The 13,336-nt window shown below is 46.2% G+C and overlaps 1 protein-coding gene across 1 annotated transcript in view; it reads left to right on the top strand.

Moving 5' to 3' along the window:
* Positions 1–309: 309 nt before the first annotated feature.
* The window catches only part of mertka (c-mer proto-oncogene tyrosine kinase a), a 168,639-nt gene continuing 155,612 nt past the window's right edge, over positions 310–13,336 (top strand). Inside the window, exon 1 of the mRNA XM_085997870.1 lies at positions 310–1,029. Within this exon, the coding sequence (XP_085853996.1) occupies positions 969–1,029 (61 nt within the window). The 5' untranslated portion in view covers positions 310–968. The remainder of the gene's footprint in view (positions 1,030–13,336) is intronic.

Raw genomic sequence — 13,336 nt, 5'->3', positions numbered from 1 at the left:
CAACCTGCCCTGCCACCTTCAACGACTTGTGCGCACATACTCCCAGGTCTCTCTGTTCATGCACCCTCTTAACAGATTTAACAGAAAGTATCTTTCTGTTAAATCCCAGGTATTTTGATATTAACGATGCTTGGTTCATCCGCGTTCCCATCTCTGTACAACCGACTATACTTATCCTCAGTGTAGTAACATTCTCTCTACGATAAATCGGAATAGCTGAATGTATCATCTTGACGCGCACCTCCCTCTGCTCCCCCCCCCCCCCCCCCCCCTTAGCTCCAACTCGCAGCGCGGAGACCAGTGCAGCGGCCGGCTGGCGCTTGCTTGTCCGCCTGCAGGAGCCGCAGACCCTTTGCGGAGAAAGGTGGCGCGTGCCCCGGGGACAGCTGCCTGCCTCGGAGCCCCGCAATAGGCGGCGGAGTCGTGAGAAGTACAGGAAGATTATCAGCAGCAATAGCGGCGAGCGAGAGCTTTTCCTCCCACCCCACACTTGTGAACCGCTCGGTGCCTGCGAGTGAGTGAGTGAGTGAGTGGATGGATGTTCATCTCGAACTCGCACACGGCAGAGGCTGGGATCACGTGCTTTTTGCAGAGCCGCCACTCACGCCGGGAGGGACAGCTCGTGTGTTGAGGGAGCGAGAGTGAAAAAAAAACACTCTACGCGCAGCAACCGCTATTATATTAGTTGGTGCCGCCTCACATCAATCAATCATTTGTAGAGTTGTTTTCGTCTCATTTTTGTTGGGGACAATTCAGTGTCACCCTCACTGCTGTCATCAAAATAGACGAGACCGAGCGACACAGGTTGTTTGTTCATTTAATTTTGCTGAGAGGAGAGGCGCTTGCTGTCTGGGGTTTCTGCAGCCGCTCGGAGAGAGCGGGATCCCCCCCGCCGGCGGCTGCTGCAGCCGAGCCCCGCGCTCACCGCAATCCGGGAGACGTTCCGCCGACACGGGTTTCCCTTCAGGATGAAGCGCTGCAACTTCTTCTACATGTTCACTTTGTTCCTTCACTTTGCCCGCGGATCTGGTGAGTTGCTTAGTAAGATTTCGAAACGTGCATCGACTTTTTTGTTTTAAAAGTAAGTTAAGGAGCTTGACTGCTTCTCACCTGGGGATATATATTGTACATTTAAAAAAAGTTTTACTTTCTCATCTGGGGATATATATTGTACATTTAAAAATAAGTTTTACTTTCTCACCTGGGGATATATATTGTACATTTAAAAAAAAAGTTTTAAACTTTTTTTGAACTCTCATTAATGAACCCCAGTAAGTGGGAAAGAGAAAATCTCCCTCCAGTTAAATTCAGATGTAATTTTCACTTGTATTTTTAGATGGGAGAGCAAAAAAGGCGACACATGCCCATACTTTAATGCCCTTCCACTTCATGATGTGACTGATGGGGTGGCTTATTGTAGCGTGACCTGGTTTTTCGTTTAGGAAATTTTAATGGTATTTTTTAGGTAAAGTAGACGGTTTCTCTTCCCCCACACCCCACACACAAGAATCTGCAAATTTGAGATTAAAACAAAATGCTGGGGATACACAGTACGTGAAAAAGGTTCTCCAGATCTTTGTGTATTTTTTTCCAGTTGCGGATGGATCCGTTGCATATTTTCAGCCATTTCGGTTTGTTGTGTGTAAACTCGAAATCTGTTTGGAAGTTTCACCAACATATCTATGCACACTTTTTGATATTAAACGAGCGATATATTGCAGCAATACGTGTGCTTGGTTTCCTGCTGTGTCCTGTTAATCCAATTTCTGAACTTTTTTAATTGCTGGGGATGTTTAGTTTGCCCAACTGTAGGAGGAACTGTGAGAGCAGTGATTGAATGGAAACCGATGTTCCCTGGTTATGGTACACTGCGATTTGCTGAGTGTGACTGACAGCAGTTAGTTGCTGCAATATGGGGGAGGGTGACTCAGTGTGTGCCTTTTTTACTTTCTTTTGTTACAAGAAAGAAATAACTTGCATTTATACAGCCTGTTTCATGGCCTCAGGACGGCCCAAAGGGTTTTACAGCCAATGAATATTTTTGAAGTGTAGTCAATATTGTAATGTAGGGAAACACAGCAGCCAATTTTAACACCGCAAGGTCCCCGCAGACAGCAGTGAAATAAAAGATCAGGTCACCTGTTTTAGTTGTTGCTTGAGGGATAAGTGTTGACCAGGGCAGTAACAGAACGCCCCTGCGCTTCCTCCGATAGTATCGTGAGATCTTTTGTGTCCACCTGAGAGGGCAGACGGGGCCTCAGTTTAACGTCTCATCCGAAAGATGGCCCCTCCGACAGTGCAACACTCCCTCAGCACTGGAGTGTCAGCCTAAATTTTGTGCTCAAGTCCCTGAAGTGGGACTTGAACCCACAACCTTTTGACTCAAGGGGCAAGAAACAAGCTCTGAATGATTTCAGTGAGTATTTCAATGGGCTAACATATTTTGTCTGAATCTTTAATCATGGAATAAACCCTGCCACTTTTGGTGTGACGGAGAAGTCTACTAGCTAACATAGGGTAAAATACGAAAAGAAACTAGATAGATAAATGGTAAAGGATCAAGGAGAGACATCTGATCTTGTGCCAAAACTGCTTTATTAGATCTTTGATTTCCCCTGCTTTTACCTCTCTCACCACTGCTGAAACCCTATTTCAACCAGTCATCAACAACAACTTGTACTTCAACATAGTAAAACATTCCAAGGTGCTTCACAGGAGCATTATAAAACAAAATTTGACACCCAGCCACATAAGGAGACATTAGGTCGATTGACCAAAAGCTTTGTCAAAAATGTAGGTTTTAAGCAGCGCCTTAAAAGAGGAAAGAGAGATCGAGAGGCGAAGAGGTTTAGGGAGGGAATTCCAGAGATTAGTGCCTTGGCAGCTGAAGGCACGTGCGCCAATGGTGGAGTGATTAAAATCGCTTTGAGATTCTATGCTTTCCCTTCCTTGCTTCCACCCAATACAAACCTCAACTTATTCAGAACACTGGAACCTCCATCGTCTCCCACATTCCCATCCTTGTGAAGGTCCACTGACTTCTCGTCTTCATTTTCAAAGAACTCCATGATCTTGCCTGATGCTGTCTTTGCAATCTGCTCGAGCCATATATCCCAGCTGGTACCCTCTGTTTACCAGACACTGGATTTCTCATTGTTCCCATCCCCACTTCCTCCATTCCACCATTGATGACCATTCTTTCAGCCACCATATCTCTGCACTCTGAACCTTCTCCTTAAGTACCTCCATCTTGTCCACTCCACCAATGCTTTCAAAAACTTTCCCCAAAAAAATTCAATCATGCTTTCAGAGCACCCTCTTCATTTTTATTTCCTTTCACTCCTGCTTGTTGTCAATCTTTCGTCTGCTCCGTAAAGCGATCTGTGATGGTTTTAATTATCGGTGTAGATATATAAGGGTTTTTGTTGAGGTGGCAGCACGACGTTTTATTTTCAAGCTAACAATTTGCCTTTTTTTGTCTCAACGAAACTGAAAAGTTGGATTTTCCGGCCCTGGATCAAACAGAAATCAAAGAACTTGTAGTAATACAATGGAAGGAAGAAGGACTTGCTTTTATATAGCACCTTTCATGTCTGGGGCTGTTAAATCACTTCACAGTCAATAAATAACTTTTGAAATATAGTCACTGTTGTTTTATATGTAAATTGCAGCAGCCAATTTGTGCACAGTGCATATGAGGATCTGTACAAAATGACCATCCTTTTGGGCTCTTGTGCTTGATTAGGCAGTGTTGGTACAGTCTTTTATTTTAAGAAATAAATTTTGTATGACTTTGTGTTGGAATCCAGAAATAAGTGCTGCACTGTTCCCTCTATGGGCAATCGACCACAGAAAAACAACCTTGTAGTCACACTAACGGAGCTTAAGAGCAACACTCAAGTGCTTTTAAAATGTATTTTCTTTAATAGGCAAGTTCTAGTTACTGAAAAATAACTCGGTTACTGGGCGAGGGGACCTCTGCAGCTTGCAAACAGCCCAAACTAATGTTGGTAGGTTTGGGCGCTCAATATAGTTATGTTTATCAATGGGCATGGAGGGGGGTGGAATTCAAGCATAAACATGCTCAGTTAGTGCTAACTTTCTAATATAACAACAGAAAATGCTGGAAGCACTCGGCAGGTCAGGCAGCATCGAGGAGAGAGGAATAGAGTCAACGTTTCGAGTCGGGGACTCTTCATCAGAACTGGAAAAGATTAGAAAAGAGAGATTTTCAAGCAGGGGTAGGGAGGAGGGGAGGAAAGAACAGAGTCTGTGCTGACTGGAAGGCAGGAGAGATTAACTGACAAAAGGGATGATGGTGCAAGGCAAAAGGAGAGGTAATGGGACAAGAAACAAAAGATGGCTCCAGATGAGGTGTGAATGATGATGGCAGCATCATTAACAGCTACCACGTGAGAAAACCAGAGGGAAAAAATAAAGAAATGCAGAGGTTATAGTCTGAAATTGTTGAACTTGATGTTAAATCCAGAAGGCTGTAAAGTGCCTAATAGAAAGATGAGGAAATAGAAAGAAACATAACTTTCTAATAATTGGCAGAGGCAGGGTGACTTTTTTAAAACTGTTAACTCCAAACTGTTATGAACTCATACTTGTGCTTTCAGTCATTGAAGAGTTAGGGAGTGAGCTTGTCTCCTCATCAACATTAAGCAATACTACTTTGTTGCAGAAATATATACAATGGATGGTGGAATTAGGAGTACAGGAAAAACTCTTTTTACCAGCACCTAAATAACCGGAAATCTCGGTTAACCGGCAAAATTCAGGAGTAGGTTCAGGTAAGTTTCACTTCATGTTAGTGGCCGTGTAACTGGGGTTCCTGGATCTGTGGCCGTGTAACCGGGGTTCCTGCACCTGCTGCCATGCAACAGGGACGCCTGGATCTGTGGCCGTGTAACCGGGGTTCCTGCACCTGTTGCCATGCAACAGGGACGCCTGGATCTGTGGCCGTGTAACCGGGGTTCCTGCACCTGTTGCCATGCAACAAGGGACGCCTGGATCTGTGGCCGTGTAACCGGGGTTCCTGCACCTGTTGCCATGCAACAAGGGACGCCTGGATCTGTGGCCGTGTAACCGGGGTTCCTGCACCTGTTGCCATGCAACAGGGACGACTGGATCTGTGGCCGTGTATGGGGCTCTTGTACCTTATAAAGTATACCTCTCTGTAATCTGGACTTTTTGATCAACTGGCACCACGCCGGTCCCGTCAGTGCTGGATAAAAAAGAGTTTCCTGTACTATGATGCTCGAAGCACATTGTTGAGGAAGACTTTCAGCTTAATGCACAAGGTTGTCTGTTGTCAAACTGTATTTAGACTAGTGGTTTTTAAATTTTTCTGCGCAGTTGCCGGTATCCTAACTTTTAAAAGACAATGACAACTACTGTTGCAGAAAACATTTTTATTAGTATGTAGCAACAAAAAACACGTGCCAGTAAGTTCATAGAACTCATTTTTGAACTAATTTTTAACGTGGAAACAAGTCATCCTCTGTTCCAAGGGACTGCCTAAGAAGAAGACAGAAAAATATGAAATGCTGGATTCTCTCGGCACTGCTCATGATGTGTTGTATGTCTGGTCCCAGATGGTCAGAAATCTGATGGCGTCACACCCCGTGGGATTCCAGTCCAAATACCTGTGACAGGAGCTGCTTTTATATTGGTCTCAGTACCCTGCTAGTGCTGCTGGCTCCTGATGCGTGGGTCTCCTGGAGCTGGCTGAAACACCACAGTAAATCTGCAGGATTTGCTAAGGCTGGTTGCTGGGGAGATCAATTTTCCTTTACTGGCAGTAGAGCAGCTTTGGACAAGTATACACTTTAATGTTATATCGACCATTTCTGCATATACGTTTGTGTTCATATAATCCATAGATGAACATAAAATATCTGGGAAGAGTTAAAAGTGACTCCATCTCTTGTAGAATTGGACACATTTACAATGGATGTATTTTAATGCGCTTGCATTGTATATTAATCCGTGGTTTGATAAGTGCTGCATTAAGTCCTCTACTCTATTACATGGTCTAAATTCCAGTGTGCAGTATCTCTTTCTGTTCTATAGCAACTGGTTTTTAATGAGGTTGGGCAGTGTGCTATAGAAAGTGTATCCAAATGATGGAGTGAGTTGAATCACGCAGTCTCCTATATTTTTGTAAATTCTTTTGAATGGTACAGTAATGGTGTTTGCAGCTGTGCATATTAGCGGTGGTATTAATTGTTGGGCACCAACAGTGAGTGAGGGTGGGACAAATAGCGATGTACTTGTGTTCAGGATGTTTGCACATTTACTTCCCTGAAATGTCTATTTCTGGTTTAAGTATTCAAACCAACATCTCGCATCCCATCCACAAGGCATGTACATGCTGCTATCGGTGCTGTTTACTCACTACTTATTAACCAAGAAAATTTTATTCTCTTATTTGGTTTGGAGAGGTGGGGAGGGGTTGGTTGTTGGCTACATTTGCATACTAATAATAACGATAGTCGACACTGAACATTAGAATCATAGAATGGTTACAGCACAGAAGGAGGCCATTTGGCCTGTCGAGCCCGTGCCTGCTCTCTGCAAGAGCACTTCAGCTAGTCCCACTGCCCCGCCCTTTCCCCTTAGCCCTGCAAATATTTATCTTCAGATACTTATCCAATTCCCTTTTGAAAGCCACAATTGAATCAGCCTCCACCACCCATTCAGGCAGTGAATTTCAGATCCTAAACACTCGCTGCGTAAAAAAGTTTTTCCTCATGTCGCCTTTGGTTCTTCTGCCAATCACCTTAAATCTGTGTCCACTGGTTCTCGACCCTTCCGCCAATGGGAACAGTTTCTCTCTAATCTACTCTGTCCAGACCCCTCATGATTTTGAACACCTCTCTCAAATCTCCTCTCAACCTACTCTGCTGTAAGGAGAACAACCCCCATCTTCGTCAGTCTATCCATGTAACTGAAGTCCCTTATCCCTGGAACCATTCTTGTAAATCTTTTCTGCACCCTCTCTAAGGCCTTCACATCCTTCCTACCTAAAGTGTAGTGCCCAGAATTGGACACAATACTCAGCTGAGGCTGAACCAGTGTTTTGTAAAGGTTCATCATAACTTCCTTGCTTTTGTACTCGATACAACCCAGGATCCCATATGCTCTTTTAACTGCTTTCTCAGCCTGCCCTGCCACCTTCAACGATTTGTGCACACATACCCCCAGGTCTCTCTGTTCATGCACCCCCTTTAGAATTGTACCCTTTAGTTTATATTGCCTCTCCTTGTCCTTCCTACCAAAATGTATCACTTCGCACTTTTCTGCGTTAAACTTCATCTGCCACATGTCTGCCCATATCACTATCCTCTTCGCTGTACTTCCAAGTTTTGTGTCATCTGCAATTTTTGAAATTGTGCCCTGTACACACAAGTCAAATCATTAATATATATGATTATGTTTGTGTCCTCCACCCTGAATTCATTGCCCATTGAATAATTTGCATACTGAAGTAATTTCATTTCATGACCGATGAGAGCACGCAAGCAATACAGTTTGAATAGTTTTTACAGTACACTGCTAAAAGCTGCTGGGGACTCTAAAACCTTGAGCTTTCAAATACAATTGCAGCTATAGCATTTAAAGAGTGACGGGAGGATCTATTTTTGCATGTTTTTTGGCAAGTGCACTAAACCTCTGAGAATGCACTCTCTTTAGAATGAAAGGCGTGCCTCTCCTGACCTTTCAAACCCCAATAAAAGTTGACTGAAGTAAAGTTTTTGAGAATACAAAGAAATGTGACCAGTGTAATCGTCAAAACCTGAACCAACTGTTCTGTCATTAATTTGTGAAATGTGAGTTAACACCTTCCATCCTTTTGAGCACATCTTCTAATATTAACCACATCCTTTAACATAGAAAGAAAGAGCCTACATTTACATATCATATCTCTCAGGACATCTGAAAATACTTTGAGTGCAGAAAACACTTCACAAGTGCAGTCACAGTTCTTATGTAGGCAAATGCATTCACCAAGGTACACAGCAAGAACCCATTAACAGCAGTAAGATGAATCATCAGTTCATCTATTCTTTGGTGGTGTTGGTTGAGAGAGGGATGTTGGCTCAGGCATCTTTGCTCCACCTCAAATAGTGTCACAGAATCTTCAACATTCACCTGAAGAGCAAGACCTCATCCGAAGATCATCACTTCTGACAAAGCAGCACTCCCTCAGTGCTGCATTATACACAAAAGTTTGACATGGTTGACCACTCCATCCTCCTCCAGCGCCTCTCCACTGTCGTCCAGCTGGGTGGGACTGCATTCGCATGGTCCCATTCTTACCTATCCAGTCGTAGCCAGAGAATCACCTGCAATGGCTTCTCTTCCCGCTCCCGCATCTATCCTTGGCCCACTCCTATTTCTCATCTATCTGCTGCTCCTCAGCAATAGCATCCGAAAGTGCAGCGTCAGTTTCCACCTGTACGCTGACGACACCCAGCTTTACCTCACCACCACATCTCCCGATCCCTCCACTGTCTCTAAATTGTCAGACTGCTTGTACTGGATGAGCAGAAATTTCCTCCAACTAAATATTGGGAAGACCAAAGCCATTGTCTTCGGAACCCACCACAAACTCCGTTCCATGGCTACCGACTCCATCCTTCAGGAAACCATCTCGCATGCATTCCAAGAATTCGTCCTGTGCACCATTAGTGGTAATTTGATCTGCCCAGTCGATATATAGATTAAAGTCCCCCATGATTACCGTATTGCCCTTTGTTACATGCACTTATAATGTCTTGATTGATACTGTGCCCTGCATTACTGTCATTGGTGGCCTATACACAACTCCCACCAATGTTTTCCGCCCTTTGCTGTTTCTTAGCTCCACCCAAACTGATTCCAGTTCTACATCACGATCTGCCGAGCCAAGATCTTTTATCTCTACTGTACCGACCTGCGCCACCTCCTTATCCTTTTTGTCTGTCCTTCCTAAATGTTGAGTACCCTGGAACATTCTTTGGTTACCCTGCAACCATGTCTCTGTAATGGCAATTACATCATACCCATTTACTTCTATTAGTGCCATTAATTCATCCACCTTGTTGCGAGTGCTACATGCATTTAGATAAAATGCCTTCAAGTTTGCCCGTTTATTTTTCTGCACTTTGACCCTCTTTACTGTTGGCCTTTGTTTCTGCTCCCTACTAGTTTTGCTGACTACTTTTCTAACTTGCACTTCCAGCTTTGTTTCTCTCCGTTCTGGGCCCACACTTAGGTTCCCAGCTCCCTGACAAACTAGTTTAAATCCTTCCCAACAGCACTAGCAAACCCCCCTGCAAGGATATTGGTCCTGGCTCTGCCGAGGTGTAACCCATCCAGCTTGTACAGGTCCCACCTTGCCCAGAATCGGTCCCAATGCCTCAGGAACTTAAATCCCTCCCTCCTACACCATCTCTCCAGCCACGCATTCATCTGGTCTATTCTCCTATTTCTGTCCTTGCTAGCACATGGCACTGGGAGTAATCCTGAGATTACTACCTTTTTGAGGTCCTGCTTTTTAATTTATTTCCTAGCTCCCTATATTCTGCTTGCAGGACCTCGGCCCTCTTTTTACCTATGTCGTTGGTACCGATATGGACCACAACCTCTGGCTGTTCACCCTCCCCCTTCAGAATGTCCTGCAGCCGCTCAGTGACATCCTTGACCCTGGCACCAGGGAGGCAACATACCATCCTGGAGTCATGTCTGCGGCCACAGAAACGTCTATCTGTTCCTCTTACGATAGAATCACACATCACACTTGCTCTCCCACTCTTTTTCTTCCCGTCCTGTGCAGCTGAGCCACTTGTAGTGCCACGGACTTGGCTCTTGCTGCATTCCCCTGAGAAACCATCTACCCCAGCAGTATCCAAGACGGAAAATCTGTTGGAGAGAGAGATGGACCCAGGGGACTCCTGCACTACCTTCCTAGTTCTTTTACTCTGTCTGGCAGTCACCCATTCCCTGTCTGCCTGTGCACTCTTTACCTGCGGTGTGACCACCTCATTAAATGTGCTATCCATGAAGATCTCAGCCTCGGGGAATTAATAATGGGGAACGTGGAAATGGCAGAGACTCCGAACAAATATTTTGTATCTGTCTTCACGGTAGAAGACACCTGTTGAGTCTGTGTGTCCCAGTTATGCTTAGGATCAATCACTGGACACAGACAACAAGAATAACTTTTAACAGGTCTTTACTATTCGGAGGTCAGGGCTGAACTGCCCAGCAAATCCCTACACAACACTTATATACCGGTGTGGTCACCACCGGTATTACAGTATACAGCAGCCAAGAGAAAGTAGTACATCTCTTAAGGTAGTTCTCTTAAGGTGGAACAGGTTACATACACCACAATCCTCCTTTTTTAGCTTAACAGTTATATCCCCATTTAACATAACATAACATATATACATACTAGCTGGGGGAGCCTGGCGGTGCCGAGGCTTTTTGTGGGCATGTTGTTGTTGGAAGAGAGAGAGGGAGCGACTGGGGGGAAGAGAGAGAGAGAGGGAACGAAAGAGAGGGAAGGAGAGAGAGAGAGAGAGAGAGAGAGAGAGAGAGAAGGAGAGAGAGAGAGAAGGAGAGAGAGAGAGAGAAGGAGAGAGAGAGAGAGAAGGAGAGAGAGAGAGAGAAGGAGAGAGAGAGAGAGAGAGAGAGAGAAGGAGAGAGAGAAGGAGAGAGAGAAGGAGAGAGAGAAGGAGAGAGAGAGAGAGAGAAGGAGAGAGAGAGAAAGAAGGAGAGAGAGAGATAGGGAAGGAGAGAGAGATAGGGAAGGAGAGAGAGGGAAGGAGAGAGAGAGAAAGAAGGAGAGAGAGAGATAGGGAAGGAGAGAGAGAGAGGGAAGGAGAGAGAGAGGGAAGGAGAGAGACAGAGAGAGAGACTGGGAGTGGTGAGAGAGAGACTGGGAATGTGTGAGAGCGAGAGAGATTGGGAGGGGGAGGGGGAGGGAAGGGGGGAAGAGTCCCTGAGCCCCGCCCCCCCATATCCCGAGCCTCGCCCCTCCCGAGCCCCGCCGCCCCCATCTCAGGAGCACGGCAACCCCCCCCCCGATCTCCCGAGCCCTGCCCCCGCCCCCCCCCCCCCCACGGAGCCCCGATCTCCCGAGCCCCGCCCCCCCCGATCTCCGGAGCCCCGGCCCGCGATCTCCCGATGTCCCGCCCCCCGATGTCCCGAGCCCCGCCCTCCCGAGCAGCGGCGTCCCACTCTCCGGAGCCCCGCCCTCCAGATCGCCGATTGCGGCTGAGAGCCCCGCACTCCGAGCCCCCCCCCCCCCGGCCGAGCCGGCATGAAGTTTGCTGGTTGCCGGGGTAACCCTTCCCGCTCACCAAGGCCGAGATCCGACGCCGCGTCTCACCTGCTCCTGCTGTGCGCGCACCCTGACCCTCGTGGCTGACGCCGTTGCCACGGGTAACGTGACGGCGGCGGCGGCGGGGGGGGGTGAGGAGCTTAGCAGAAGCCCTAGCTCGGGCCTGGCTGGGCAAGAAAAGCCCAGGCTTTCAGGCCTAACAAAAAAAACGGAAAAGGTAGGGAAAAGAATGTTCAGGTTAGAAAAAATATTTACAAATGAATGAAGTTTTTTTGTAAACAATTTAATAAATTCAATTTTATTTTGCTGGAAATGTATATTTGAAAAGAAAGACGCAGAAAGCAGGAAAAAGAATGGAAGCAAGATGGCGGCCACTCACCTCGGTTCAGAAGGATAAGGCCCGCCCACACACGCATTGGTCGACCGGTCAGGTCACCGAAGCGTAGGATTGGTCAATCGTCGAGTCACTCGACACTCAACTGTAGGAAGGAACCTGCCGTCCGATTGGTGGACCTCGACGTCACACGGTCGCTAATGAGATGCTAATGAGCGGAACGCTGAACGTTTTTGGGATACCGCGGGCGGGATTTTTGTCCGGCCGAAACGTAAATACGCCTATGACCGGTCCGGAATCGCAAGCTTTCTTTTGAGGCGAGGCGCGCGTCGGTACGCTCTAACTTTCAAACGTATAGAGAACGGACAGACATCGGGACAGACAGACAGAAGAGCTCTTTTATATATATATATATATAGATATATACAACTTCATGCAAAACTGTTCAAAGATTCAGTCTCTGAGGAGGCCTCCTGATTCGAGTTGGATAACGCCTTTCAGGGGTCTCTGATTCTCGTTGCTGGGGTGACTCATCTAGTTGATCTCTTATGGATTGGACATCATCATCAGGTACATTCACTTCTGAGGTAGATGCTTCAGGTTCACTAACTTCTTCCACGGTTGTCTCTCTGCCGTAACCCTGGGTTCGACCCTTGTTCTCGATTCTACCAGTTGGTCAGCATGACGCCGTATTACATTTTCACCAATATCTACCGTGTACATCAGGGGTCCTTGTCTGGCCCGAATTGTTCCAGATTGCCATTTCTCGTTTTTATAGTCCAGGGCTAACACTGGTTGTCCTATTTCGAAACTCCGAGTGGTCTTGTTATTTATATGCTGGAACTGTTTGTTTTCAACTTCCCTCCGCACATTTGGTTTTAACAAGTCCAACCTGGACCGCAACCTCCTGTTATAGAACATCATGCAGGACTTTGGTTTGTCACTGCACGAGTGGCGTTTCGATATGCCAGTAGGAATTTGTCCACCTTGTGTTGTAGTGAAATCTGATCTTCGCTCATGGCCTTTATTGCTTTTTTGAACGTTTGTACAAATCTCTCGGCCAACCCGTTTGTAGCCGGATGATATGGGGCAGAGGTATAATGTTTCACCCCATTCTTCTTCATGAATTTCTGGAATTCTTCTGACACGAACTGCGGTCCGTTGTCTGAACATATTTGTTCTGGCAATCCATTTCTTGCAAATATCGTTCTCAGCACCGCGATCGTCTTTTCCGAGGTAGTGGTAGTCACCTTAATCACTTCTGGCCATTTAGAATGTGCATCCACCGCAATTAAAAACATGGAGTCCATGAATGGACCCACAAAGTCAATATGTACACGTTGCCATGGGGCTGAAGGCCATTCCCATGGATGCAGCGGTGCAATCGGAGGTGCATTTTGCACTTTTTGGCACCCTGAGCAGCTTTTCGTCAGATCCTCTCTGTTGGTCGATACCTGGCCACCACACATAAGCCCTAGCGAGGCTTTTCATCTTGGACCCCCCCCAGATGACCTTCATGCAGTTCCTTTATTCCTCCTAAGTTAAGAGAGAGAGTTCTAATCACCCTTGTTCCATACATCAATGTTCCTTGACAGACGGACAGCTGTTCTCGTCTTGCTGAGAATGCCGGTAACAGTGGATCACCATGTGCTGGCCATCCCTTC

This window comes from Somniosus microcephalus, chromosome 9, assembly GCF_052327205.1.
Source record: "Somniosus microcephalus isolate GS21.2 chromosome 9, FLI_Smic_1.0, whole genome shotgun sequence".
NCBI lineage: Eukaryota > Metazoa > Chordata > Chondrichthyes > Squaliformes > Somniosidae > Somniosus > Somniosus microcephalus.
The sequence above is the reverse complement of the archived record's forward strand: the minus strand, read 5'-3'. Positions and strand labels throughout refer to the sequence as shown.